Genomic DNA, 27,515 nt, shown 5'->3' with positions numbered 1-27,515 from the left:
TCTCTTTTTAGGAAACACACCACTTTGGGGTCAAACAACAATCATAATTGAGAGAAAGTGTTTTACCTCTGTGTCCAATAATGGATAAACCTTTGTCAATCAGGCATCAAGTTCCACCTCAGTCATTCTTTCAATACTAGGAACATCATTGTGAGGAATGACTGCTTCAAGTAAAATTACAAGCATCAGAAGATCTCAAGAAGGCAGGATCGTCTAAATCCTGCGGATGTAGACAATTATAAAATGATTGCTGTAAAGATGCCCGGAAGAACTAATATATAGCCAGAACACATGCGCACCCTTTTTGTGAAGATTTTGTTGCTTTATATTACACAATAGCTTCCCCCATCAAAAGTACATCAACTGAAAATCTCAGTATATGACAAGTATACATCATAGTCTATGTAATGAGTCAGCAGACAATAAAAAAAAGATTGCTGCAGAGATCGCCTGAAAAAAAAGGAATGTGGAAAGTGGGTTCACCAAAGACTCTATGATTGTGGTCCTTCCATAGAGTGCCCATAATGAACCCAGAAGAAAAATAACTCAAACTTCAGTTGGCCTGGATGAATCCTGTCATTTACATGTTGTCGCAGAGGGTACATCTAGAAAGGCGATGGAGGACTTAAAAGCCAAGGTTACTATTTTTGTGAAACGTGTTGGCCGCTGCCCCTTTTTTAGGGACTGCTCTTTCTGATATAATGATAAATGCATTTCACCCAAAAAAAATGTGTGTGTGTGAGAGAGAGAGAATGAATACGAGAGAGTGTGTGTGTGAGGGAGAGCAGCTATGAATGTACATTCTTATTAATGAAAGGTTCTTTTACCCCCAAAAAAACGTGGTGTGTGTTAGGGAGAGAACTATACAATAGTACGGTGTGAAGAGGAGAGAAGGGCATCCATACAGCAGAAAGGCTGTACAGCGAGCAGAGATTAGAGGGTCGGGGAAGGCTGAGAGAGAGCAAACAGGTAGGCTGAGAGCAGAGGCAGAACAGAGGCTGAGTTGAATCAAAGGCAGAGAGGACGGTGCAGCAGTACGGATGCTGTAGGGGATGAACGAAGGCTGAAAAGGGAGGAACACAGGTGGATCATAGGCAGAGTAGAGGCGGGGGGGGCGGGGGGATCAAGCCTGAGACAGCCAGAACTGTGGATCAGAGGTGGGGAGAACCATATATCAGTACGGATGCTGTATCAAGTGAACAAAGGCTGAAACGGCGGGAACAAGGGGGGGAGGAGAGGCAGATTAGGGGTGGAAGAGGGCACAAGGAAGAGGAAGGTGACATGGAGGAGCAGGAGCTTCGACGAGGAACTCTATATATTTGTAATACCCTTGACATGTGAAATGCAATCATTCCATTTGATTGAGAGAAATCGAAGTAGAGATAAAACATTTTGTTGGTCACATGCATGTTTCCGACTCTTTTTTAAGGTTTAATATTCAGCAAATTCTACCAAGCCTAATAGATGAGCTCATTTATTTGTAGGCATCATGATATTTATGTACGTATAGGTATTGTTTACTGTTTGTATTTTTGGGCATCACAATGCATACAAATTTACTATATCTTGTTCCAATTAATGGTCGATGTTTGTTCTACAACTCCAATGCAGAGCCGAGAGATTGTTTTTGAGGAGAAGTTTGCGAGCTCAGTAGCCTGGAATACCCAAATGGAGGAAATGCTTTGCTATGCCGGAAGTGGGACCTTAAACATCAAAACAATCAATTTCCCTGTGCATTGTCAAAAATTTCAGGGGTATGTGGTTGGATTTCAAGGATCCAGATTATTTTGCCTACAGCAATCTAGTATGCAGGTACTTGTAGTTTTAGCAGTATTCATTCTGTGGAACTGACCTGTTTTGCTCATTTGATAGATATTCTTTGCTGTCTATTTGTATTGATTGCTATTGCATGCTATCGATACAACCTAGGTTAAGTTTCTGACTCTTCCAGATAAATTTCCCAGACAGTAGATGTGCCACTGTCTTCAATTGTGAAGCACTATGTAGAAAGTGCAAAGTTTGAAGATGCATATAGAGTAGCCTGCCTAGGTGTGACAGAAGCAGATTGGAGATTACTTGGTTTAGAGTCTCTGCAAGCCCAATCCTGGAGTATTGCTCATGCATGCTTCTCACATCTTGAAGATGTGTGCTTCTTGGATCTTCTCAATCAAGTCGACAAAGGGATTATTTCTTCGCAAGACAAGCTACCACTTTTAGCTACCATCTCTGCATATCAGGTGATTCCAGATTTCAAGAATTTGCTTCATTTAAAAAAACAAAAAAAACTTTATGGTGTAAGGAGCTCATGTAACTGATATTTAAAAGCTGATCCAGGGCAGGTTTGAAGAAGCAGCTCGACTTTATTGTGAGGCTGGCCAGGTTCAGAAGGCAATGGAGATGTTTGCAGATCTACATATGTTTGATGATGCAAAAGCCCTAGCAGAAAAAACACATGATGTTGACAATAGATCTCGAGCTAAAGTGCAGGAAATCATTCAAAGACAAGCAGAATGGACTGAGGAGAAAAATGATCATTCAGCTGCTGCAGACATGTATCTTATTGCAGGTCAACCTGAGAAGGCTCTTGCATTGGTTGCTGAGCATGGCCCACCATCAAAACTAATTGAGGTAGACAAATGTTTTTGGTTATACTTATGCAGCATGAAGAAAATGTTATCTAATTTTGATCTTTATGACTATCTACGAGAAAAATAGCTGCAGCTTGTATAAAATGTCTTTAATCTCTTCTCCTGTGGATATTACAATCAGCTGTCTCTCATTTATCAGCAGTATGAATATTTCCACCTTCTATTCCCTCCTAGTTATTAAGGCACTTGCTTGAGTGTCCCTGTAACATTTGCTGATTACTAAAATGGAGGTATTCTTGAAGAAGACATATTTTCAGGAGTTGTGATTGTGTGCAACATTAATTCACTTTTTTTTTATGCAGGTAGCAAGACGATTGAAGAAGACAGATTCTCAGGAGTTGTCCTTGTGTGCAACATTAATGAAGTGTCATGGATTGCATACTCACGCACTTGAAACCTACACAAAGCTGGGTGATTTGAGGTTGCTCCTAATTTAAGATATGTAAATTAACATCAGTTGCTTCTGGTTGTTTCGTGCCTTGCAATTCGATTGACATTACTGTGTAACCACATGATCCTCAGGTCCGTTTTATCATTACACATTGAAATGCAACAATGGGATGATGCTTTTTCCATGAAGTCTTTGCATCCTGAACTGGACATCAACGTCTTATTACCATATGCTGACTGGCTGGTGTCTCAGAACCAATATGACAAAGCACGGCTAGCATATAAGCAAGCTGGAAAACCAGAGTCTTCAAACCGCCTGCTTAAACAGCTTATAAATAATGCAGTAAGTTTTGCCCTTTTTAAAACCATGCTTAAACAGCTTATAAATAATGCAATAAGTTTTTGCCCTTTTTATCCATACCATATATTGAAGGGAAAGGAAAAGCCACAAAAAGAGTATTCAATCCCAGAGGAATATTAGATGCCTTTGAGCGAGCTGGATAAGTGGAACAAACTCTGCTCTGAAGCCTGCATAAAACAATAGATCAATGTGCAAAATGTATGCATTCTCTTTTTATGAGCTCAGAGATTGGCCGTATAGTCATCAGAAGATTTGGGCATGATATTTCTCTTGTTTTTCAACGTCATTATTTGTGCTTCGGTACGTATAGTCAGAAGACTTGGGCACGATATTTCTCTGGTTTTTCAATGTCATTATTTGTGCTAGATATGGATCTAGAGCAAATTGTGAGGGTCAACGTACAAACCTGGAAAGCCCACCCCATGACCGGCAATATATTTGAGGCCGAGATAGCTTCCTTAGAAGAAGCTTCTTCGGACCAATTTGCATGAAACATGGGCAGCAAAGGCTCACGTGCTCACAAAACTACACTGGGCTGATCTCAACCTACGGGTCGACTAAGCTATTGACTAACAAACATGCACCCAAATAGCTAGTCAAGGGTATTGAGTATAACGATGCATAATGGCAGACCTCTTGGTACTCTTAACATTTAGACCCCTCAACCCCTAGCATTTGGGCCTAGTGGGTGCATTGAGAATTGGACTAGGGACTTCTAGGAATTGGGTGCTTCCTCTAGAGTCCCCTCGGCCAAAAGTAACATGGAAGTAGCCATGGGGTTAGCTACACATGAAATTCATGTCCCTGTGACATACCCCCCTCTTGAGACAGCAAACAAACTCGTTTGCTGCTAAAAAATAAAGTAAATAAACAACAATAAAAGAGGCATAAATAGCCCATACCAGATAATACATGATCTGTGATGTGCAACCATTAATGATGATATGGTCTAGGAGAGCGCACGATTCCATCCATACATCAATTTATCACCTGTGTGGAGTGACTAGTAGACTCATCATAGAGGTTCCATGACAGAAATACTATCAGTAACTAGTACCTCGGGTGAGACTTGCAATGTCACCAAGCAACCTCTAGATATCTTGTGAGCTGTATGTATCACGAGGGAGCGGAGGTGCTACCTCCCTCTCGAGCACCAGGCAATGCTCCAGACCTGCTCTACTGAGCTTGAATGAGCCTATACCAGAGTGGGCTCCACCTGAAATGCTTCCAGGTAGAGCTGCAATACCCTCAGTGAATCTGCTAGTTCACCTTCCTCCATCCACTTGGCATCCAATGCTGAGTAGTTCTGAAACTTAACCAGATACCTTCTGGAAACTCTACCTCTGATTTTTCTTTCACGGTGCACTAGAAAGTGTTCCAGAACCAAAATCTCATCCACTTTCTCGACTTCAGGCTGTTTCTCATCAAGCATGTCTTCTGGCACATCTCCCTGGAAAGTCTTCAAACTCACATGAGAGGCATTGTGAATTGTCCAATGGCATGATAGCTTCAGCCTGTAAGCTACATCATTTATCTTTTGCAAGATTTGGAAAGGTCCATAGTACTGCATTTTCAGTTTGGTGTAGACCTTATCCTTGCCTTTCATTCGTCTAAGTCTTGCATTTCGACAACGCAGCAACACCCAATCATCGTCTTTAAAGACCAATTCATGTCAGTGCTTATCTGCCGCTCTTTTATGCTTCTCCTGGCTTTTCTGGATGTCTGTTTTAACCTTCTGATAGGCTGCATCTAAGCAATCCACAAATATGTCCGCTTCAAAGATCTCCTCTTTGGTGTGCGAAATGGGAGGTACCTTTCTTCCGCCTTCCACAATGTCGAAGGGTGCTTTCCCTATGGAAGAATGCACTGTAATGTTTGTAACAAAATCACCAGTGGCAAAAATTGCTCCCATTTTGTTTGTTGGCCTGAGACATAACATTTGAGAAGATGAGGGAAGTAGAGTTTGCTTCTTCTGACTGCCCATCTAACTGTGAGTGGAAAGAAGTTGAAAATTTCAGCGTAGTGCCCATGTTCTCAAACAAACCTCTCCATAAAAGGCTGGTCAAGTTTGGCTGCTGCTCCTCCCCGCTCCCTTGCTGCCCCCTCTCCTTCAGCCCCTCCCTCAGCCCCCTCCCTCGCCCTCAGCCCCTCCCCCTCCCCCTCCCTCAGACTCTCCCTTCCTCCCCCCCTCCTCTCCCTCTCAGTCCGCTACCCGTTCCCCTCCTCTCCCTCTCAGCGCCCCCCCCCCCCCCCTCTCAGCCCACTCCCCCTTTCCTGCTCCCCCGCTCCCTCTAGCCCCACTCCCTCCCTCTACCCCGCTCCCTACCCCCGCCTCTACACCTCTCTCCTCTATCCGCTCTACCCCCTGCCTCCACCCCCCCGCCTCTACCTCCCTCTCCTCTACCGCGCAGCCCACCTCCCTCCCCTCTCAGCCCGCTCCCCCTTCCTTACTCCCCCGCTCCCTCTACCCCGCTCCCTGCCTCAGCCCTCCCTGTACCCCGCTCCCTACCCCCCGCCTCTACCCTCCTCCCCTCTACCCGCTTCGTAGCCCCCGCCTCTACCTCCCTCTCTCCTCTCCCGCGCAGCCCACCTCCCTCCCCTCTCAGCCCGCTCCCCCTTCCTTACTCCCCCGCTCCCTCTACCCCGCTCCCTGCCTCAGCCCTCCCTGTACCCCGCTCCCTACCCCCCGCCTCTACCCTTCTCCCCTCTACCCGCTTCGTACCCCCCGCCTCTACCTCCCTCCCCTCTACCCCCCTCTCCTCTACCCCGCTCCCTCCCCCTAGTTCAGCCCTCTCCTCTACCCCCCTCTCCTCTCCCCCGCTCCCTTTCCCCCCGCCTTAGCCCTCTCCTCTGCCTCCGTCCTCTTCTTCCTGTCTCCCCCCTCTTCCTTCTCCCGCAACGTTTTTTGGAGCGGATGGAGCCTCAAAAGTGTTCGAATCGGCCTCCTCACCTCGATTGGCGATGGATATTCCGTCAGCCAATCCTACTCCACCTCCACCGGCCGCGAAAACTATTACTTTTTCTAAAGACGAGTTGCAGCAGCTCAAGAAGGACATAGAGATTGAATGCTCTTTCACGTTGCTCGCATGCATCTTTGGGTCTCACCCCTCCAGATCCCAAGCCAAAGACTGGTGGCTCTCCCCCCAGACCTCACTCCACGATTGTTAGATGTTCGTCTTTTGAGAGGTTTTTTCCAGGTTGTTTTTGACACTCTCAAAGCTGATTTTTTACACCTGGGACACATGAAGATCTTCTTTGACGCCTTCGATATTGGTTTCGACCTAGTGGAGGCAGATAAGGAAATCTTTTCGCTCTTCATCAGATTTCTCAGGCTTCCCCAGGTTTACCATCGACTTCTTTCTGTTATTGGGGAGCATTCCCGCACGGTTGCTGAGATCCCACCCCTCCCTGGGTTGCCATTGACTGTAGCAGAGGCAACCAATGCTGATGGGGTATTTAGAGTTAGGGTCCTCCGTAAGGATCCCAACCTCACGATGGACATCATGTTATGATCCAGCGCTCGGATGGTTCCTTTTTTCGCCAGAGAGTAGAGATTACAGGCAAGCAAGACCAGTGCAGGATATGTAGGACCATTGGACACTTTGCCAGGGATTGCCCCAGGAAGAAGAAAAGGCCCAAGAAGCCCTCTGCTAGAGCTACCGTCCCATGGCTTCGACAGGGGGGTGGTACAAGTCCAGCACCTGGCTCCTCGGCCTTGACAGGGGGGTGGTATAGGTCAAGCACCTGCTCCTCAACCTCCGCATGACGGTCCTCTTCAGGGTGGTGGTACAGCTCCTACTCGCCAAAGTGCTCCTCGACTGAGCGCTCCTTTGGTACCGCCACCTTCTACCTCAGGTGCCTCACGACCTGCAGGGGCACCCGCCGCATACCAGTGGGTTCCGATTCGTGTGCAGATTCCTCCTTCAGTTCACGAGGATACACTGGTGGACTCTGCTTCACCTCGGGCTGTCCCTCCAGTCTCACCTCACACAGTCTGAGACGCTTCAGCTTCGACCTCCTCCCCGGTTGCAGCTTCTCCCCTGGAACCAGCGGTGCCAAACACTCTCCTCGAGGCAATAGAGGTCTCCGCAGCCGTGCAAACACAGGATCGAGAGCAGTCCTCACTTCCTCCCTTGGATAGGAGGAAGGGGATGGTTTACACTATTGATCCTCTTTCCTCAGAAGGGATCCTTCGCACTCCGGTGTCTAGCCTGATTCACAGGAACTCATTTTCAGCTCTTGCAGATGCTTCAGATTTCCCAGAGGAGGAGTTTGTGCCCTCTACTTTTGGTGAGCCAGTGATTGGGTTTCTTGTTGACAGGGCATCAGGTGGCATGGTTCCTTCGCCTGTTGATTTTCTGCCACTTGGTTCCATTCCTGGCTCCTCGAGCAGGTCTTCCCCTATTGAGGGGTTTGTTTCCGCCACTAGGTCGGATAAGGTGTTCCACTCTACATCCTCCCGTTGATGAGGATTGTTAGGTGGAACATATAGGGCCTAGGTGGCGTCCCACATCGCCACCGTAGACAGTTGATCTGGGATCAGCTTCATCCACGTGTTATTGGGGGTTCCATTGATATCTTATTTCACTAATGTGGTAGAGATACTTGGTTGGACGATGCCTTTCTTATTCAACCACAGTCCCTCTTGTTCTCTTAGTCAAACAGGAGGCAGCAGACGCCTATTCATGCACGCATTAACAGATTCTATGTAGATGATTGGGCACTACACAGAGGTGGATCGGTATGCATTGCTGCTGGGGTTTCCACTCAAACCACTTTCCTGTTGTGATGGCTATCTCAGAGCCTCACTTGAGAGGCCGGTTTGCCAGCATAAGGATTCCAGATGCCTTGTACACAGAGGAGGACCTTACAGAGGCAGCCCTGCAGATATGGGTTTCTCATGTCCAAGGTGGGCAGCCATCTCTATCACATGTAGCTGCTGCCCTTGCTGGTATTAGCGACTTCTACCACTCAGTTGCTTGTACCAGGAGACGAGATATTGTCAGACGTGAGATTGGTGTTTGCCAGCAGTTGGCAGCTTTGCAGAGGGAAGAGCAAAAACGGCCTTCAGTCGCCTTGCTGCAGCAAGGGCTCATCAGCAGATATTGCTTGATCAGAGAGCAGAGTATGCCTTTCATGCACGGGAGTCCTTCTGGATTCAGATGCGTGGCAGAGTCAATAAACACTTTTTCTCTACTTGGCCCTAGACATAGTAGAGAGAGTGTATCCGAGCTTATTGACTGACATGGGGTTTTACAGATCCAGATGATGTCATGCGCATAGCTTCATATTTTTATGCCACCCTTCTTACTGCAGATCCTGACACACAGGATAGAGAGGATGCTAGACACGTTATTTGGAAGAGCATCCCTTTGTTAGTGAAACCGGATATGCATGTTTTGCTTGATGCACCTTTCACCAACACAGAGTTCAAGACTGCACTTTTAGCCCTTCACAAGGGCAAGTGTCGTGGTTCGGATGGCCTCACCCCTTCTTTTTTCATTGCATTTTGGGATATGATTGGAGACTACATTACATCAGCCCTGCAGGGAATTTGGGACTCTGGCGAGATGCCTGGGTCGCTCATAGAGGGTCTCATCCACCTTATCCCGAAAGGAGGTTGCAGAAATTTAGTGTCCCACCGGAGGCCTATCACACTTTTGGGGACATGCTACAAGATTCTGGCCAAGGCAATCATCCTCCGATTGCAGCCCCTTCTGCTAGATCTTATTCATGACACTCAGACGGGATTTGTTCATGGTAGAAGCATTTTTTATAACATTTACTCTCTTTGGGAAGCTTCAAAGTGGGCCATGCAGAGTGGCCAGAATCTAGCCATTCTACTCTTGGATTTTGAGAAAGCTTATGACATAGTAGATTGGGGTTTTTTGTAGGGCACCCTTCTACGTTTTGGCTTTACTGATGCTTGGATCAGAGGTGTTTCCTTCTGTACAAATCAGCCCACAGCCAGATACTTATTGGTGGGGTAAGGGGTGAGAGATTTCATATTTCCAGATCAGTCCATCAGGGATGCTCCCTTGCTCCTTTTCTTTTTTTGTTCGTGGCTGAAGCTATGAGTATCTATGTTAGATCTCAAGCTGACATCTTTGGGTTGAGACTTCCCATTAGAAGGGAAGAGAAGCTACTTGACAGTGAGTTGGATGATGACATAGCAGTTTACTTGGATGCCACACCACAGACGCTCACTTCTTTCAGGACAGCATTGGATTTATTTTGCTTGGCGGCGGGGGCGCAGATAAATTGGCATAAATCCAATGGCTTTTGGATCAGCGATGAGGACACTCCAATTTGGGGGCTTGACATAGGATTCACTTGGGTTCAGAGGGGTGTGCCAATCAGGTATTTGGGCTGCCAGGTCGGCTTGGATATTTATTCCATGCAACAGTTTGCTCCCGTGTTGGAGAGCATCAGGAGGAAGCTCCTTTTTTGGAGCTCAGCCAAGTTTTTTTTTTGACAAGAAAGTGATTTATTCCATTCAAAACGAATCATACAACAGGTGGGAGAGAAAGTACTCTATCCCTAGCCTCAACAATGTGGCAAAAAAGCCATGGTGGTGGTCTAAAATGCCACGACATCCTAAAAGGGGTCAAATGAAAAAATAATGAGGAGTCCCATGTCCTCATGAAGGATAAAAGTCTCCCACAAGCTGCCAAAGAGGTGCCTGTACACCGCTCCCACTGACTCCTGAGAGTGAAGATAATCTCCGCCCAAATGGAAGCAAGAATGTCGGCCTCCGTGCATAAATGACTCCCAAGGACAGAAGAACATCGCGAACACCATATCCGCCATAGGGTAATGCTAGAAATCACCTCCCAGGCTGAACCTGCAGGTGAAGTAGGCGTAGAATCCTGAGCTGGTACTGGTATCAAAAATAAGTCCTGTGGCTCCATGATGCTAATATCAGTGGGACCCCGTCTCTGGCGACTCTGCATGAAGAAACCATGGTCTCCTGGCTCTGACTCATAGAGGGCAAAGGCTCCAGATCCTCTCCCCCAAAGGGCAGCACCCCATGTCATCAGAAAGGACTCGGATGTAACATATGAGAGCAACCTGAAGATACCTGTCCATACCACTCTAGAGCTGGGGCAGCTCCATAAACAATGCTTACTAGATTCCTCTGCCCATCTGCTGAAGCCAAGTACCCACAGGTATACCCCTATGAATAGTGAGCCAAAGGAAGTAGGAGACTTTCCTGGCTCTACTGATGCCCCAAAAGTGAGTCCAGTAGCTCTGCAAGAGCTCTGCAATAAGTCCCTGTGCGTGCCAATGCTGTGAGGCAGATGGTAGGTGATGAGAGTCTCTCTGCTGAAGGCTGTAACCTGCCCTCGTCGAGTACTGGAAAAAAGGAAGAGGACGAGCGCCTGCCACCGGAGCAGGCCACGCCCACTCACCTGGGTCCCAGTCGAGCTCCGCAAGAGGTCGACCCTGAAAAATCTAAAGTCTCCATCTAGGATCCTCTGCAATGGTCAACCTGGACGTATCTGTGGCCCATTCCTTACCCAGGCAGCCAATGACTCTGACTCTCTGCCAAAGGAGCTCCTGTCGATCTCGTGGCTGAGTGGGATACAATCTGTGAGAGGAATCCGTCTCAAAATAAGTAAACGGTGCCAGTCCTAAACGAACTCCAATGCATAGCCCAGACTCACTAAAACAACCTGACCAAGTAGAGATGGGATGAACATAGTCTGGATCTGTAAGCATATCCCTCCACCTCTGAGGAATAGCTCTCATGATCAGTAATCTGGTGGCAGCAATCTGTCCAAGTGGCCTGTGTCTATCTCTGATCACCTCCTTTGACATCTCCACACCTCCCCTAAACCAATCTCCGACTGTCACAACCCCCTGAGCATGCCATCTGGCCAAAGGAGTCCTAAGTTCTGTACCAGGGGAAGATCCCTGATACCGAACCAGGGTGTTATGATATAGTGGCTGTCGGGCAATTTTCTCTCTAGGGTAGGGAACTGCTCTGATGAGGTGTTGTCTAAAATGATCCCATATCTGAATAAGCCTCTTCACTAGTGGTGAGGAAGGCTGAGAATGCTGGTCCGTCAGGAAGATCCAACTGACTCTACCTGCCCACTGGCCTGCTGCTCTGGGGGTGCACTGGTGAATCCCATGTAGTAGGAACTGTTTCCACGGCTGATCTCCTGGAGTCAAACCTCTAACAAGAAGTTTGACTAAAAGGGCCCTGCTCTGCATCTCAGGATCAAGAACTCCAAGTCCTCCCTGCGAGGCGGGTAAAATGATAGTATCCCATGAAACCCTGGCCCTAGTGTCCTCAGAACCATCACCACCACTCCAAAGAAAGTTCCGGAGCAATCTCCTCACCTGACGGATCGAGTCAGCATGAAAGCACCAACATGACGCAACATACCACATAGTCGCTAGTAGAACCTGGTTGAGTGTATCAGCGCTCTTCCGGCCAAAGAGAGTCTAGCCATAGTCCAGTAGGGTAGCTTTCTCCGGATACTCTCAAGAACTGGGGCAAACTGTTGCGTCGGGGACACCTCAATGCCAACCTGGAAGCCTAGATATCTGGTGGAGGTGCCTCTGGGTATTCATACAAAGCCTCTGTCTCCTCCCCATGCAGGTGTATCCTGCTGAGCTCCAGTCCAGATGCCTTTTGATTTGTTCCAATTGACAAGTCCCCATGAGGCTAGGCAGAACTTGTCAATTGCATCCGCAGCAGTAGCAAGACTATATGCATCTCCTCTGACTGTCAGTGCCGTATCATCAGCAAACTCAGTGTCCAGAAGCTCCTGCTCCTATCGGATAGGTAGATGAAGGCCCAAAGTGCCATGACTGGTAGCCTGCATAAAGTATCCCATAGCCTCCGCTACGAAAAGGAACAGGTAAGGTGCAAGCGGGCATCCCTGTCGTACCGATCTGGATAGCTGAAAAGCCGGTCCTCTACCTCCACAGACCACCATCCTGCTAGAAGAGTGAGAGTAAAGTGAGGAGACCCATAAAATCCATCTATCACTGAAGCCTAGCCTCCTCATAGTGCCCTCCAAGAAACCCCAGTCCACCCTGTCATAGGCCTTCTCAAAATCGAGAAGGAGAACTGCAATCTCCTGCTGACTCTCCTTCGCCCAGTGAGTGGCCTCCCAAAAAGTGAAGATATTGTCCAAGATACTCCTATCTTGGACAAATCCTGTCTGAGTAGCTCTGATGATATCTGGCAGCATAGGCTTTAAACGAAGGGCCAAGGTCTTTGCTAGGATCTTATAGGCTGTCCCTAAAAGTGTAATGGGTCTCCAATTTCGTAGGACTGTCTTGTCTCCCCCTTTCGGGATGAGACAAATCATACCTGTGCATAAAGCCTCGCCCAAAGATCCTGTATCAAGAGCCTCTGAAAAGGCAGAAAGTAGATGAGGCCCTATCTCAGAGAGCTCTAAAAAGAAGAGGCGAGAGACCATCCTCCCCCGGGCATCTGTCTCTGGGCAGCTCATGTAACGCATCTATGATCTCCATGAGTGATAGCGGGCTATCCAAAACATGACTCATCCTGTCTGAGACCATTTGGGGGACATGACTCCAAATCTCCTCTCTGGCTCTGATCATCTCCTCGGTGACTGGATCGGCGGTGTAAAGAGTGGAATAGAAACCAGAAGTGATCTCAACAAGATGATGAGGATCCGTTTGAAGATACCCAGCCTCATCCACAAGTCTGCGAAGGCTGTCCGAAGAGTCTCTCTGACCCACTGCCCTGAAGAACTCTCTAGAGCATCTATCCCCTCTGGATCCAGAAGGTCTGCTGGGAGTAAAACCTGAACTAGGCCCTCCTGCCCTGAATCTCCTCTAGTCTCTCCTGAGCCTCTGAAAGCTGCCCTCTGATGAAAAGAGAATGAGGAAAGCTCTGAATCAATCTCTGAAGTCTGGATACCTCCGCTCTAGCGTTCCGATCTCTGGTCCTGAGCTTTTCCTTCTCCTCTTTTGCCCTCAATTGGCAGGCCATGCTGACTCTAGCCAAAGCCCCTTCTACCCACATCAACCAGCCCTGATCCTCAGGAGTGTCCTCTGTCAACCAAGCCTCTCTCAACTGTTCCACGAACTCTGTGTCCTGAAAAACAAAGTCCGGAACTCTCACAAAGCCTGTGCTCTCCAATCGAGAGGTAGGGAGAATCTGTAATAGGACTGGAGCATGGTCAGATAAAACATAACCCGGGCGGATCCCAATCTGTCCTCCTCTGGCCTCTGGCCCCAATGGCCAATATAAAACCTGTCAAGCCTAGCCAAAGAGAGGGAGCCATGGCAAACCCCAGACCAAGAGAACTGAAGACTATCAGCCAAGTGGCGAAAGTCGTCCAATCAAGCTGCATCATGAAGTCCAGCATGCAAAACAAAACTATCCCACTCCACTCTCTCCCTATCAGAAAGTCCACTCTCTGTCTGGCCCGACTTGTCTTCAGAGAATTCAACCATGTTGAAATCTCCTCCAACAATCCAAGTGTCTGCCTGAGGAAGGGACTCTCTGAGCTGTCTCCAAAATGCACGTCTGCAGGCTGGATCCGTGGGAGCGTACACATTGAGAACAGCAACTGCTGTGCTCTCAATCTGAAGAATAACAAAGCAAGCCCTGCTCTCCACTAGTGTACCCTCGTGGGTGATCTCTGGGGCCCACCTGGCTGAAACTGAAATGCAGACTCTACCCCTCGTACCATCTGCTGGGCTCCAATAAGTCCGGCTCTGTCCTTTGAGTAAGGATCTGCATCTGTCAATCCTGTCCTGGGAGAGCTTATGCTCTTGGATAAGTACAATGTCTGGAGGGGACCCTGAGGAAATAAATCGAAGGGAGTCCCTAAGCAACTGCAATCTAGGAACTCCGGATCTATGACCATCTACATCTGAAATAAATCTGCTGCCGTTCAATCCTCTCACATTCCAAGAAATGATGGACAGCCTAGACATCGGATGGAAGTGATGGGATGCCAGTGGCAGCGGCACAAATGACTCTCTCTGACGGCACTATCCAAAGTCGATCTCTGATCAAGCTCCAAATCTGCCCCAACTCATGTAAAATAGCTCCATCCAATGGAATAATACTGTGTCTCGAACTGAGGAGCTGAAAGTCAAACCAACCGGCACTCCTGGGCAAATCGAAGTCTCCCTGAACCTCAAAGAACAGAAACAGAAAGGCCCTGCCACCGAAGCCAGGTCGAAGAGTCCTAGGGCAAGAATGAATCTGCGAGCCGACAATACGGTGAACCGATGAGAACTGAGTCATGCTCAAAAGCTGTCTATCAATCTCGCTATCGAGTAACTAAGCTGACTAGCTTTCGCTCCCCCGAGAACGAAAGCTGCCTGTGGAGAAACGAAGAATGTTCCCCTCTCTGGATAGAGTAATAGATCCCAAGTATTCCTCTACCTCCTCTGACCATCGACAAAATACCGGGAGAAGTTCCAATCTAGTGAGGGAGTCTGTGGAGACCCCTCGAGCCAAAAGGGACCAAAACTCAATGGGCAGATCTCTGTCAACCATCCTGGGGTCAGGTCTAGGAGTCAGAAGAGCTGAAAAAGGCTGAGCCGTCCTGACTCTACACCTGGAATAGGTGAGAGGGAGAGGAAGAATCTGTGACGAGGTGCCTGTACGCAAGGGTGACTGAAAATCTTGCTCAATCTCATCTGCTAGGATCTCCCAACCCTCACGCCTGTCTGGGTACCGAGCGAAATCTGTGACCGCACTCGCAAAAGATCTGGATAAGCCAGGAGTGAAAAGCTGTGAGGACGAGGCTGTACTGGGAGGTGTGTCTGAGAGGACGTTCCGCATAGCAACAAAAGAACGTACTGTGCGACAAGGAAGAGAGAGAGGTCTCGAGGGAACCTCATACAAGCGCATGAAATCTTGGGACGGGCTCTGGCTCTGACCTGTGTCATGAAATACCTCTCTCTCACTGGATTGCTGTGAAGAGGCATCCATCACCGTGTCCGTAGCCTGAGCAGCCAGCCTGAGCAGCCTCCAGCTGGATAACTGTCTCAGAAACCAATAAATGAACCTCCGGGGTAGAAGTGTCAAGAGTCATCAAATCCTGAGCTGCTGTCTCCTTCACAATGTTAGGCCCTACCTGCAGATGGTCCTCTGCATCTCCCCTTTCCGGGGTCTCCTGCACGTGTCTCAACTCCCTGAGCTACCATCTCCTGCACAGTGTCAAGATCTGCCTGCGGATGGTCCTCCGTATCTCCCCTTTCCGGGGTCTCCTGCACGTGTGTCTCAACTCCCTGAGCTATCGTCTCCTGCACAGTGTCAAGACCTGCCTGCGGATGGTCCTCTGTATCTCCCCTTTCCGGGGTCTCCTGCACATGTGTCTGAACTTTCTGCCAACTGTGAGCTCGTACCTGGGGCTGCTCATACTGCTGACTCTCCCTCTGTCTCCGTCTCCTCCGAGCTCTCCGTGCTGGAGGCATCTCCAAGTCCTCTGAGTTCAGTGGAGGCTCCCCCAAAAAAATCTCCTCTCGCTCTGCTGAATGAGTCGAAGTAGGCTCAGAGACCCCTGGAGACTGCTGACTCTCCCTCTGTCTCCGTCTCCTCCGAGCTCTCCTTGAAATCTGTTCCGCTGGAGGCACCTCCAAATCCTCTGAGTTCACTGGAGGTTCCCCCAAAGGAATCTCCTCTCGCTCTGCTGAATGAGTCGGAGCAGGCTTAGAGACCCCTGGAGGCTGAGCTGTAGGTTTTGGGTCACTCGGAGGATGAGATGTATCCGGAGTCTCTGATCGATGCCGACGACTGGGGCAATCCCTAATAAAGTGACCTCTCTTCCGACACAAAAGACACTGATCAGGAAGACCCTCGTACAAAACCCTCTGCTGCATCTGGACCCCATCTCCAGTGGAGTATGAAATCAAAGTAGGCAAAGGTCGAGGAGGGGGGAAATCTGAAATGAGTCTGACCCTCGTAACACCTGCGCCAGTAAGTGACTGAGCATAGGAAAGTCTAGCACCTGAAGAGATGACTGTACCTGCCACACTAGCCATATATATGCTTCACAGCTCTGCGACAAGAGCTGACCTCATCAGGAAGTCCAGGGAAAAGGATCCAAAAGGAGACCTGTCGCGGTCCAGGAGAAGTAGAACTGAAGTGCTTCTACCAAGGCCACAAATGGATGACTCTGCTCTGAAACTGAATCGGTGAGCTCATAAAAACTCTTTGAGCCTGCTCTGCAGACTGAAGGCCAAAAGAAAAGTACCCTCTGCCAAGCAATCGGAAAACCGTAACTGAGACACCCAAAGAAGCCATGCTGGTGTACACCCAGTCACGTAACTGTTGGCCTCTACCGGGTAGAAAGCCAATGATGTGTCTCGAACGAAAACCCTCCTCTACTACCTCAATCATCTGTACAATGTCGGGAGGAAAATAAACTGTGACTTCAATCTCCTCAGGTTCGGCGACAGGAGTGGCATTAGTGTCCTCCATTGTCTCAGCTTATGCTGTCCTGAAGGGAGGAGCTACCTCTGCTGAAAATACCCACCAAGAACTCGCAACTAACCACAAGTAAAATCCCAAAGAAACCTGTAAAAAGAATGCTTCGATCTTCAGCCTGCGTGAGATGCAAACAGGTCGCTCAGTGCTGAAGCAGACAGCTCCGCCGATGCGTGGAAACAGCCCAGGATCTCAGCTCCCCGGAACACGAGTCGAACAGTCCCGGAGAGGGCCTTGAAACTGCCTAACCTGAAGCAAGGGAGAGCGGGCAATGAGCAAGGGAGAGGGCCTGGAAGGTTGGCACGGCCAGGACAGCAGGCTGAAGAGGGACAGCAGGTTGAAGAAGCAGGTTGAAGAAGGAGCGCGACCGAGGTAGCAGGGCGCAGGTCCAAGAGGTCTGCGCAGCCAAGGCCTGTGCGCTGCCAAGGGCTTGCGCAGCCTGTGCAGCTAGGGAGGGAGAGGCTGCCAGGGGGCCTGCGCGGCCTGCCAAGGGGCTTGCGCTACCAGGGGGCCTGCGCGACCTGTGGCCTGTGCGCTGCCAAGGAGCCTGCGCAGCCTGGCAGCTAGAGAGCGGGGCTGCCAGGGAGCTTGCGCGGCCAGGCAGGTAGGGAGCGGGACTGCCTGGGGGGTCTGCACGACCAGTCTGCTAGGGAGCGGAGCTGCCAAGGGGGGGCCTGAGCGGCCAAGCGCTAGGGAACAAGGGCTGGGCGAAGGCAATGGCGGAGCAGCAGCAGCTAGGGAGCTCCTCCAACGATGACGCTAGAATCATCTCAGCCAAGTTGGATCTTGCCTCTAGAGTTGTGGTGGTCAACCAGGTCCTCTTGGCCACGGCCTGGTTCGTTTGTTCATGCTGGTGCCGTTCTAGGGACTGCATTACTCAGCTCAGGAGACCAATCAAAAAATTTCTTTGGAGTGGGCTTGATGGCACAGGAGATGCGTTAGCCAAGGTGGCTTGGGAGACCCTCATCCTCCCTACACAGGAAGGGGGTCTCAATATTATTGATCGAGATTTACAGTGCAAAACTTTACTCTGCAAGATGGTGGTGCGGGGACTTATGCCAGGGCAGGAGCCGTGGAAGGCATTTTTTACGAGCAGCATATAGACGTGCACTCCTTCTTCAAGAGGAGACTGGATGAGCAGTATTAGGTGGATTTTCACCGCAGCACACCTCAGATCACTTTCGTCTCCTCTCATGGTTGCCATACTGAAAGCATGGGTCAGTTTCAGGAGCACTCTTTGGAGGATTCCCCCTTCCTCTCGTGAAGAGATTGATAGGCAACTGATCACGTGGAATGACAGTATATTGGATGATCATGGCAGACCACTTGGTGCCTCACTCTACATGCAGTGGTCCAAGTGGGAGAGGGGACCCGCCTCATCATTGGGGTCATGGAAAGCTTTCCGCAGGCTTCCAGAGGAGACCAAATCTCAGTTGACACGACATCTCAGAGGGAGTGCAGGGAGGATCTTGCAGATTGAGGCAGCCCTTCCAGCGGATTGGGTAGACACAGATGATATGCCACTCACTTGCTCCACTTGGGCAGGTACTTTTACGAGAAGCGGTGTTCCTCTTCAAGTTTTGGCCTTTCGAGATGCACATGAGGATGCTTTGGTTTTTAGTGTGCATGATGGTGGCAAATTGCTCATGTCCATAGAGGACATCTTGCTTGAGTCTGCTTTTCAGCCTATCAGGGTTGTAGGTCTTTTGGTGCAGGGATCAGATTTAGAGTGGTTGCTCGATCCACCAGACCCTCGGCTTCTCTCCACCGGATCTTGGAGGCTTTGGCTCTACAGGGGAGTTCCCATTAGGCATTTGCAGTGGGACCCTGGAGAGTGGGAGTGGATTGACGCAGGGCATCGAGAGAAGAGCATCCCCTTCTTTCGTTACACGGTCAGTAATGCCAAGAGATTCCAGCTCAGTAGTAGAGGTTGGAGACCTTCCAGAGTTCCTCATTGGGAGACATTTGATATCACTGCAGATTTGCAGAGGTGCTTTTGGAAGAGACTTTGGAAATCCCACAGGAATAGAAAGATCACTCTTTTCTTTTGGCTTTCTATCCATGGTGGGATTACAGTGAACCTTTGGAGATCCAGGTTCGGAGCCGACCCTTCTTGCCCTCGTTGCCTCTCTGCTTTGGAGACTATTCAGCATTGCTTATGGGATTGCAGACAGGCGAGGATGATTTGGATGGGGGTAGCCAGGATTTTCAGTCACTTTGCCCACTCCCCATTCTTTATGACATGGGGCTCAATGGCTTGGCTTTCTCTTACAAGGCCTTAGGTATTCTATGAGAGACTTGACTCCTCTCGGGCCATTTCGATTTGACGTCATCAGGTTGATCCCTGTTCTTTGGATGTGATACCACATCTTCGTTTTGCAGCTGTACATGCCTTTGTGGATACCTCTTGGGAGATTCTAGCGAGCATAGCAGCCTGGCATATCTGGAGAGCGAGATGCACAGAGGCATTGGAGGGAACTCAGGTTCATCCCTCGCACACATTGGCTAGTATCTGGACAGACTATCTGGACAGACACCATACATACCTTGATGGCCGTATGGACGAGTATCTAGAAGACTCCCATGCGGCCTCAGCTAGGAGGGCTTCTTTCTTCAGGGAATGGAAGGATTCTCCTTTCTTCTCTGAGACTTCTACAGGGTTGAGGTGGCACTTTCAGCCTCAGCCTTGGTTGTTTTCCACCTCATTTTGAGGAGGTTTATTTATCCTCATGATTTCATGATGTATTCCGCTTTGAGCTTGCTCTCACGGGTTTTTTCTCTTACTTAATAGAAGTCTCTTTCTTGCAAAAAAGAAAAAAAAGAAAAGGCTGGTCATACAACGGTCTCGATCACTAACAATGGATTGAGGCATCCCGTGGTATTCGAGTAGCCACTGAGCATCAACTCAAAGGACCAAAAGCTATCAAACAAGCGGTTACATCAGCTAGCCGAGTTGGATGAGCTCCAAGCCCAAATAGCTTGGTCACAACAAGTCATTCAATGGCGTGGAACAAATCGCACCATGACAAGGGCATCTTTTCAAATAATTTGAAAAGGTTTATTCTGCTCTATAAAAGTTAGGTCTTCTCAAACCCAATCTCAAACTTGGATGAAACAGATCCCACTAGCTCATCGAAGTCTTCAACAATGGGACAGTACAAATGTCTAACTTACAAGGCCGAGTGAATATACCCAAGTACTTTAACGAAAGCTGATTCAAGCCATACTAAGTAGTTACTTGTCTTGACTCAGTATTCAGACCCACTCTGCATTAGGTTTCTCCACTTAGGTTGGATTATCTAAATCAAGCCATGACTAAGAGACATCATGACCACAACATGCGATTTGCTTCTTCCCCGTTCTCAAGTCCATTATGACAAAAATGGTAAGTACACATCATCAGGATTTGGATACCAAGTTGCATGTTGCATTGTGGGCATATAGCATAGCTTACAATGTGACCATGAACTCAACTCCATTCAAAATGAAATTTGGCCTATAAGAAATGGTTCCCTTGAAGTTTCGTCAGCCCTTCAGACTGCCATCAACACAGTCAATGCATTCCTTGTGTATGGACATTCAGAGTGTCTCCTCCTTTTTGCTATTGGACTTATGAGCTCTTACTTAAGCTTTGGGATCATGATAAATATCTATCTTTTATATAATACCATTATAGTAGAGAATCTTTATGTTATTGAAGATTGAATTGTTTTAGATTTTACCCTCCTTCAACTTATTTGCTAGAAATTTCAATCATCAAATTACCAAGCTATTACGTCAGCCATAATCACGGAAGTCTGAGGATCGGTTATGGTCAGGCAGGAGACCAAGAGGGCTCGACAGTGCTTAGAGGGTCGGGGACTTAGGCAAGAATGGGGAGTGCAATGTTAAGGCCTAAAGGGCATAAAGGTACTAAGGTCCTTTATGGACATGTGGCACTTAGGTGGGCTCCAAGTGGCAAGCACTGGGTTCAAGGGAGATTTCTAGAGAGAGGCTCTACAAAAGGAAGAGAGGAGAGGGAACTCGGGGCAGAGTTCACGTACGGATCTAAGAAGGAGCACTCTAGGAATCGAGGTTGGGTGGTGAATCAGAGAGAGCCCTCTGCAAGAAGCTGCTGGCGCTGCCCCCTGGCTGTCCCACTTCCCCGCCCCTTTTGCAACCCCCCTCGCCTCCCCTCCGCACTCCTCCTCATCTACCTCCCCTCCTGTCAGCTCCGCCCCCCTCCATCTCGCCTCCCCCCATCATCTCCGCCCCTCCGCCTTCTCTGCTGCCCGCCGCCATCTCCTTCGCCTCCCTCCTCCTCTCCTTCGCTAGCTCTCCTCCCCTGCCTCCTCTCCTCTGCCTGCTCTTCCAGTTCCCTCGCCACTTCTTCCACCTCCTCGCCTTCTCGTCTCCATCCCCTCCTCCACCTTTCGTCGTCCGTCTCCCCGTGCCCTCCTTGCCTCCCCCCTCGCCCTCTCCACCTCTCTCATTCCGTCTCTTCGCCTCCTCTTCCCTGCCCCCCCCCACTGTCCCTCTTCCTTCTTCCACCTCCTTTCCTGCTGCCTTCTTCCTCCTTCACCCAGCCTATCCTCGTCCGCACCCCGCCTCGTCTCCGCCTCTCCCTCTGACATCTTTCGTCCTCCCCCCCCCCCCCCCCCCCTTTTTAATCTTTCCCCTCCCTGCAAAGGGAGCATTTGTGCTTGTTAAGGCAAAAGTGAGCATTTGTGCTTGTTAAGGCGAAAGAAAATCTTGGCAGTGACCCTTGGTCTGGCCAGAGGGGCTCTATTGCAGCACCCTCGAATCCCATAGCCGTTAGGGTTCTTCTTTCCCTAGCTGACAAGCAACAGGTACAATAGGCAGTTCAGTCCCTCCAAGACAAGGTGATTGTGGGCAGAATTGTCGGCCTCACTCCTACAAGGAGACATGTGCGAGAGTGGATCTAGGCGAGCTTGGCATTAGAGGGTGACCACATCTAGGAGGTCACCATTTATGGAAGAAGCGTATTCCTCATCCAGCAAGCTCCCCTGACACTGCCTTGACATTCATGGAGCAGAGCCCCATCCTCCTTGGCGCGAATCTAGTGTACCTCTTTCCTTGGTACCATGGCTTTACAGTGAAGGAAATGGACACGACACACCATGTTCTAAGATTTTTGGTTACGCTCCGCTTCCTAGGGCTCCCAAAGGAGTATCGAGCCATCCTCCCCTCCATTGGTTAGGTATTTGGCACCGTGCTCGAGTCTCCGCTAGAGTCAGCCGCTTTAGTGGTAGGAGATGATGGGGTCCCCGAGATCAGACTGGTGGTTGAGAGCCCAGAGTCACTCCCAGAGTTGATCCTCCTAGAGACCCTCGAAGGGTGCACACTTCGCCAACGAGTGGAGATTTCTAGGTTACCAGGCCAGTGTCTTCGTTGCAAATAGATGAATCACCTAGCCAGAGATTGTCCCCACAGCCAAGGCCGAGCCCCTCCTCCCCCACCCCCACAGAGCAGACAGAGTCAGTAGGCTAGAGCCCAGCACCCCCCCAGACAGGAGCAACAAGAGTCTCAAACCCCCTGGTGACCCCCTCAGAAGGGGACTGGACCCAGGTTGGACCCAGGTTAAAAAGAAAAAGAAAGTGAACAAACAGGGCCGCAAGCATCGCAGGTAGAGGGCTAGACGATTTCACGCATGATGGACGAGTGGATGGGGCCACAGGGACCGAACCTTTGGCATGCCCATGGTGCAGATGTGAATTTTTCAGCTGGGCTTCACGCGAGAGGAGCCGAAGTAGTGTGGTTTGGCGGTAGGAGTTATCAGATTGCCGCTTGGGGCAAAGGTTGACCAGGCATTCTACTAGCCACTCTAGAAGTGTACGGAGTTGTTTGGGGTGGAAGTCTCCCTCAGGATGAAGTGGGCACAGAAGATTGGCATTGAGCCAGTGCCCACTTTAGTACGTCATCCTACAGACACGGACTACTCGCCCTCCAAACCCCCAGCAAAGTCCCATAAGGCGGTCTTTCTAGAACAAGCACCCACTCATAGGATAGCCTTGTTTTCTGCATCTCCGTCCTCATGAGTTGGACCATAGTGAGTTGGAATGTGCACGGGCTCCATGACCATACTCGTAGTCAACAGCAGTACCTAATCCTTCGGCAGGAGTTACAAAGGGCAGTGGTAGGGTAGACAGTGGACTTTCTTTTGATTTAGGAGCATATCAGACATCAGATTGTGACACCACCTCCTCCTAGGGAGAGGTCCGGAGGTGTGGTCCCCTGCAGTAGGACGGAGCGGAGGGGTTTGCATCTCGGTCTCACTCCTGAGGTCTATGATTAGGGTGATCCCACGACGGGCGGTTCGGATGGGAGAGTCCAGGATTGGGATCCTAAACGTGTATGCCCCAGCGTGCAGATAGCACCGTTTGGCCTTTTGGAGGAGGCTCTCAGAGTGTCTTTCGGATGTAGATTCCTGGATTAATGGAGGGGACTTCAACAACCTGGCAGCAGAGAGGAGCACCTGCGAACAGTTCATTTTCATGATTAGTGTTGGCAGAGACCCGTGGTGGCGAGAGGCGACACCGAGCCACAGAGGGCTCTTTAGGTCTCTCTCTAGGCTATATAGGTTGTAAACAGATACCCAGCCATAGAGGGTGTACCTAGAAAGGTGCTAGAGGGACAATGTATTGCATGTCAAGCCTTGAGGTTGTTTGACCACTTCTGGGTATTTGTATTGATGCCTTGTCACAGTCAGGTGTCACAGTTGTTGAGAAATACCTTAGTTTTGACCTCGGCACTTGGGTATTAGTGGTGCACTAGAGTTGGATGCAGGCAGAGGCCAAATGTTGGCTCTGGTAGTGGAAAATGCAAGCAGGACAGGAGAAGTCCTCCTAGTGGGGGACTTCAATGCGAGGACATGCGCCCTTCAGGTACCACTCCTTGACTTCAGGGATGATTCCACTCTACTGCGAGACATTGGCCTCGAGGAGGCAGGTATGCTACGGGTTTCGGCTGACAAACAAGGTCCATTCACATCTTATGGGCATGTCCTATTAGACCTCGGCAGGATACATGATCTCATTATCTATAATGGTCTTGACAGATGGCCCGCTTTAGGTGGTTTCACGTGCTTTCCATATGGGGGATGCTCCAGCGTTGTTGATTACATCATGGGATCCCCTGCCTTCACATCTCGCATCACTGACTTCACTGTAGCACCTCTCCCTCCAGGGGTTGATCATACCTATATTTTCTTTAGCATCTCCATCCCCCTTCGCATAGCACCTTCCACCCCACTGAGTTCTCACTCCACCTACCACAATATGCACTTTGATCGGGATCACTCACCTACTTACTTTGGCCGTCTGTACATACTTCTCACTTATATTGACTTCATACCCCTTTTAGAGGACCGTGCTACCTTGGTCACCCGCTCACTACACGAGACTGCCCTTCACGCTTTCCCCCACACCACCCACTCCACCCTCCCACCACACCGTATCGTGTAATAGCTGGTACGATGATGAGTGTAAGGCTTTACGCCGTCAGCTCAGATTATTCGAAACCAAATACAGTCTTCCGAATGCACCAGATACACCATGCGAGTACCGTAGACTGGTACAGAGGAAGAAACTAGACTTCATTTGTCGGAATGAGGAGGAGCTACTGAACATTTTGTTTAGTAACAACTCTAAGGACTTCTGGTACATATTTCTAGAAGGACGGTCCCCCTCACCACTCACTGACACCACTCAAACATGGTTTGATTATGCATGCACACTTTATGACATCCCAAATTAGCCAGTCCCTATGTTACGCTCTAGCCGAGGTAGCATGACCTCGGAAGAATCAGTCGACATTTCCCTTATAGGATCTATCTTTGTAATATATGTGTTTGCGCTTTATGTAAATGATCAGGAGGGATCAATGTCAAGGTCCTAGGTGAGGGCTGATAGCACCAGACTAGATAGATCTGAGACCAAGGGCCTAGTGCAAAGATTGTGCCTAGGGGCAAGGAATTAAATGCATCCCAAGAGAGGGGTGAAATGTTGCATTAGGAAGGCCCTATATGGATGACATGTGGCATCTAGATCTATCTAGGGATTTGGGGTCTGCTAAGGCTAGTAAGAGAAGGATGGATGGATTGGATTTTACGTGATTTCGATTACAGCTCTATCTCTCTTGCTTGGGAGTCTTGGCAGAATTGGCTGGGAGGAAAAGAAAGGTGCTACTCCCGTGATACGTAAGATAAGGCTAGAGAAGAGAAGGTAGCTGACAGTTGGTATCAGAGCTGAAGGTAGGATAGAGAATCATCGATCATATGAAGGTGCTACGTCGACGGACGGTGGCTGGTGACGGATCAATCGCGGCGCTCACGTGGACCCACGATTGGGCTACGCAGAACATTGGAACGGAGGGTTCCTGTAAGGCCTTTGACGTTGACAGTCCGTGATCGATCGTTGATCAACGGAGAGTCCAGGCAGGCACAGGGGACGTGAAGCGCAGGTAAAAAAAAAATCGTTGACGAAACTTGGTGGAGCGCAAGTCGACGGGCAGACTGCAGCACAACCATGACGGACACCTGGGGGTCTGACAAAGAAATTAGCTGACAGTTGGTTGGCGCTAACGAACCTACGTTTCGTGGGCTGGGAGATTTATCGACAGGAAAGGAGAGTATGGTTCCCGTAACCCTGACGGAACAGGGACCGTTGGAAGGCACGGCGCCGATCAGTTAATTCGGAGATTGCAAAGGCTTTGGCCAGAACTGTCGATGCACAGTCACAAGGCCTTGCTGGGCCACGGGTGGTGTTTAAGGAGTTTTACATAAGTCATTCGACGAGGAGCGCAGACTGGTCGTGAACGAACCTGTGACGACAGAATATAGTTGACAGCACGCCGCCATCTGTTTCGCCGTAGCTTTGGCCCTCCAAGCTCACGTAAACAGATCGTAGTTGGGACTTCTTTGGCCACCAGTTCCGCTTATATGCTGTAGCTAGTTGATTGCAAATTGCTCGGGCTGCAAGCTGTGGGATTCGAAGTCCAGGGAGCACTCTATCTATTTTCCTTTTGGTTTTCGTTATTCCTGTTTTGTCGGAAGCAATTAGACTTTTGTGGTTTTGGCAGAGGTCGCAGTTGATGATGCTATAGCAAGAACAAATTATACTTGAGCAGATGCCTGTGTACTTCAGTTAGTATTAGACTGCAGGAATTTCCCTAGTATAGGGAAAAGCGCCATCTGTGATATATGCCTGTATTAAATGCTTGATCAGTGTGAATGTGGGATTGCAAGAATTCCCTAGTATAGGGAATTGTGTTCAGAGTGTCAGTACCCTGAATTGTGTCAGCTTGTGATTACAGTGTTCTAGGGGTGTTTAATTTAAAAAAAAAAAAAAAAAAAAAGCCCCAAAACAAAACACCTATTGAACTAAATGGAAGCAGAAGAAGGGGCTTCCAGGAGGGACCCTGGTGAATCAGGAGTCCGGCCGACCCAGCAGGGATCGCGCCCAGTAGCTCACACTTTATCTGGCAGGATTGCATTGCTGGAAGATGCCTTGCAACAGTTGTTAGCGCAGCAATTACAAGCCAATGCAGGGCAATCTGAACTTAGGAGAGTGCTACAGAGTATGTCTGCCAGGCCTTCTCGAGAGGAGAAGGGAAAGGCTCCAATGGAACTGGAGTCTAGTGTCCATACGGTCGAGCCTAGGAAGGCTAAAGTGCCAAATATTGCTAATTACAGACCGGAAAAGTATTCTGGTCGGATGAACGACCGTAGCTCCGATGTCATTGAGACCTGGTTACACAAATGGGACGAGGCGTTCGCCATTTGTGAGATCAGAAATGACATCAAAAAGATCCGCGAGGCCACCCATATGTTTAGTGAGGCGGCGGATCGGTGGTGGATTAAACAACAAAAAGATGGCATAGCATCCACTACCTGGGAGGGGTTTAAAAGAGAGTTCAGGAAACACTTCTTACCTCCTGACGAGGCATCCCGAGCTTGGGATCAATATAGGAACCTGCGTCAGAGAAATTTATCAGTGGCAGAATACACTGATAAGTTTCGAGAGAGTGTAATGAAGGTTGACGAACCCCTGCCTCAATCAATCCAAGTGAAAGATTTCATATTTGGATTGAATGATCGAATAAAAATGGAAGTTCGGGCTAAGTACGCGAACACGCTAGATGATGCAATAGCTATAGCCCTGAACTACGAGGATGCCAAGGGCAGCAAGCCAAGTGGGTTTGCACAGGTCGGAACCCAGTATGGCTATCCGAAGAAATCTGGGTTTAAGAAGAAGTGGGCTAGTAGAGGGAGTGGTTCGCAGCCGAGTGGTCAAGCCAAGCAGGCGAGACCGGCTGAAACTCCTAAACCAAGTACCACCATTGGAGTGAAGAGGAAAGTAACTCCAATGGCAGCCCGGGCTTGGTCTAAGTCTCCCTTGAACCCAGAACAGCGGGAAAAAGCGAGGAGAGAAGGCTTATGCTTTGGTTGCCTTCAACCTCATCAGTGGAGAGATTGTCCACGTAATAAAGATCGTCGGATGGCTGAGATGGTGATCTCAGAGTGCGACGTGGAGATGCAGGGAAGTCCCAGAGCGGAAGAGATGCAGATTCAGCTAGCGGGATCTTCTCAGAGGTTAGTACCTTGTTTGTTCTGTGTGTCTGTTACTAAGTTAGTGACGAGTGCACCTGATAACATCCTATCTAAGCCCGCAACAACGGG

At 49.2% G+C, this 27,515-nt stretch overlaps 1 protein-coding gene across 1 annotated transcript in view; it reads left to right on the top strand.

Annotated features, from left to right (window-relative positions):
* Nucleotides 1-27,515, top strand: part of LOC147891951 (uncharacterized) — a 205,406-nt gene that overhangs the window by 161,155 nt on the left and 16,736 nt on the right. Inside the window, exons 16-20 of the mRNA XM_087388380.1 lie at nt 1,612-1,812; nt 1,965-2,237; nt 2,335-2,628; nt 2,951-3,069; nt 3,171-3,381. Of these exons, the coding sequence (XP_087244506.1) occupies nt 1,612-1,812; nt 1,965-2,237; nt 2,335-2,628; nt 2,951-3,069; nt 3,171-3,381 (1,098 nt within the window). The remainder of the gene's footprint in view (nt 1-1,611; nt 1,813-1,964; nt 2,238-2,334; nt 2,629-2,950; nt 3,070-3,170; nt 3,382-27,515) is intronic.

This window comes from Dipteris shenzhenensis, chromosome 17 (assembly GCF_047967505.1).
Source record: "Dipteris shenzhenensis isolate YYH24624 ecotype China chromosome 17, Dip_SZ_1.0, whole genome shotgun sequence".
Taxonomy (NCBI): domain Eukaryota; kingdom Viridiplantae; phylum Streptophyta; class Polypodiopsida; order Gleicheniales; family Dipteridaceae; genus Dipteris; species Dipteris shenzhenensis.
This window is presented reverse-complemented; position numbering and strand designations above follow the sequence as displayed.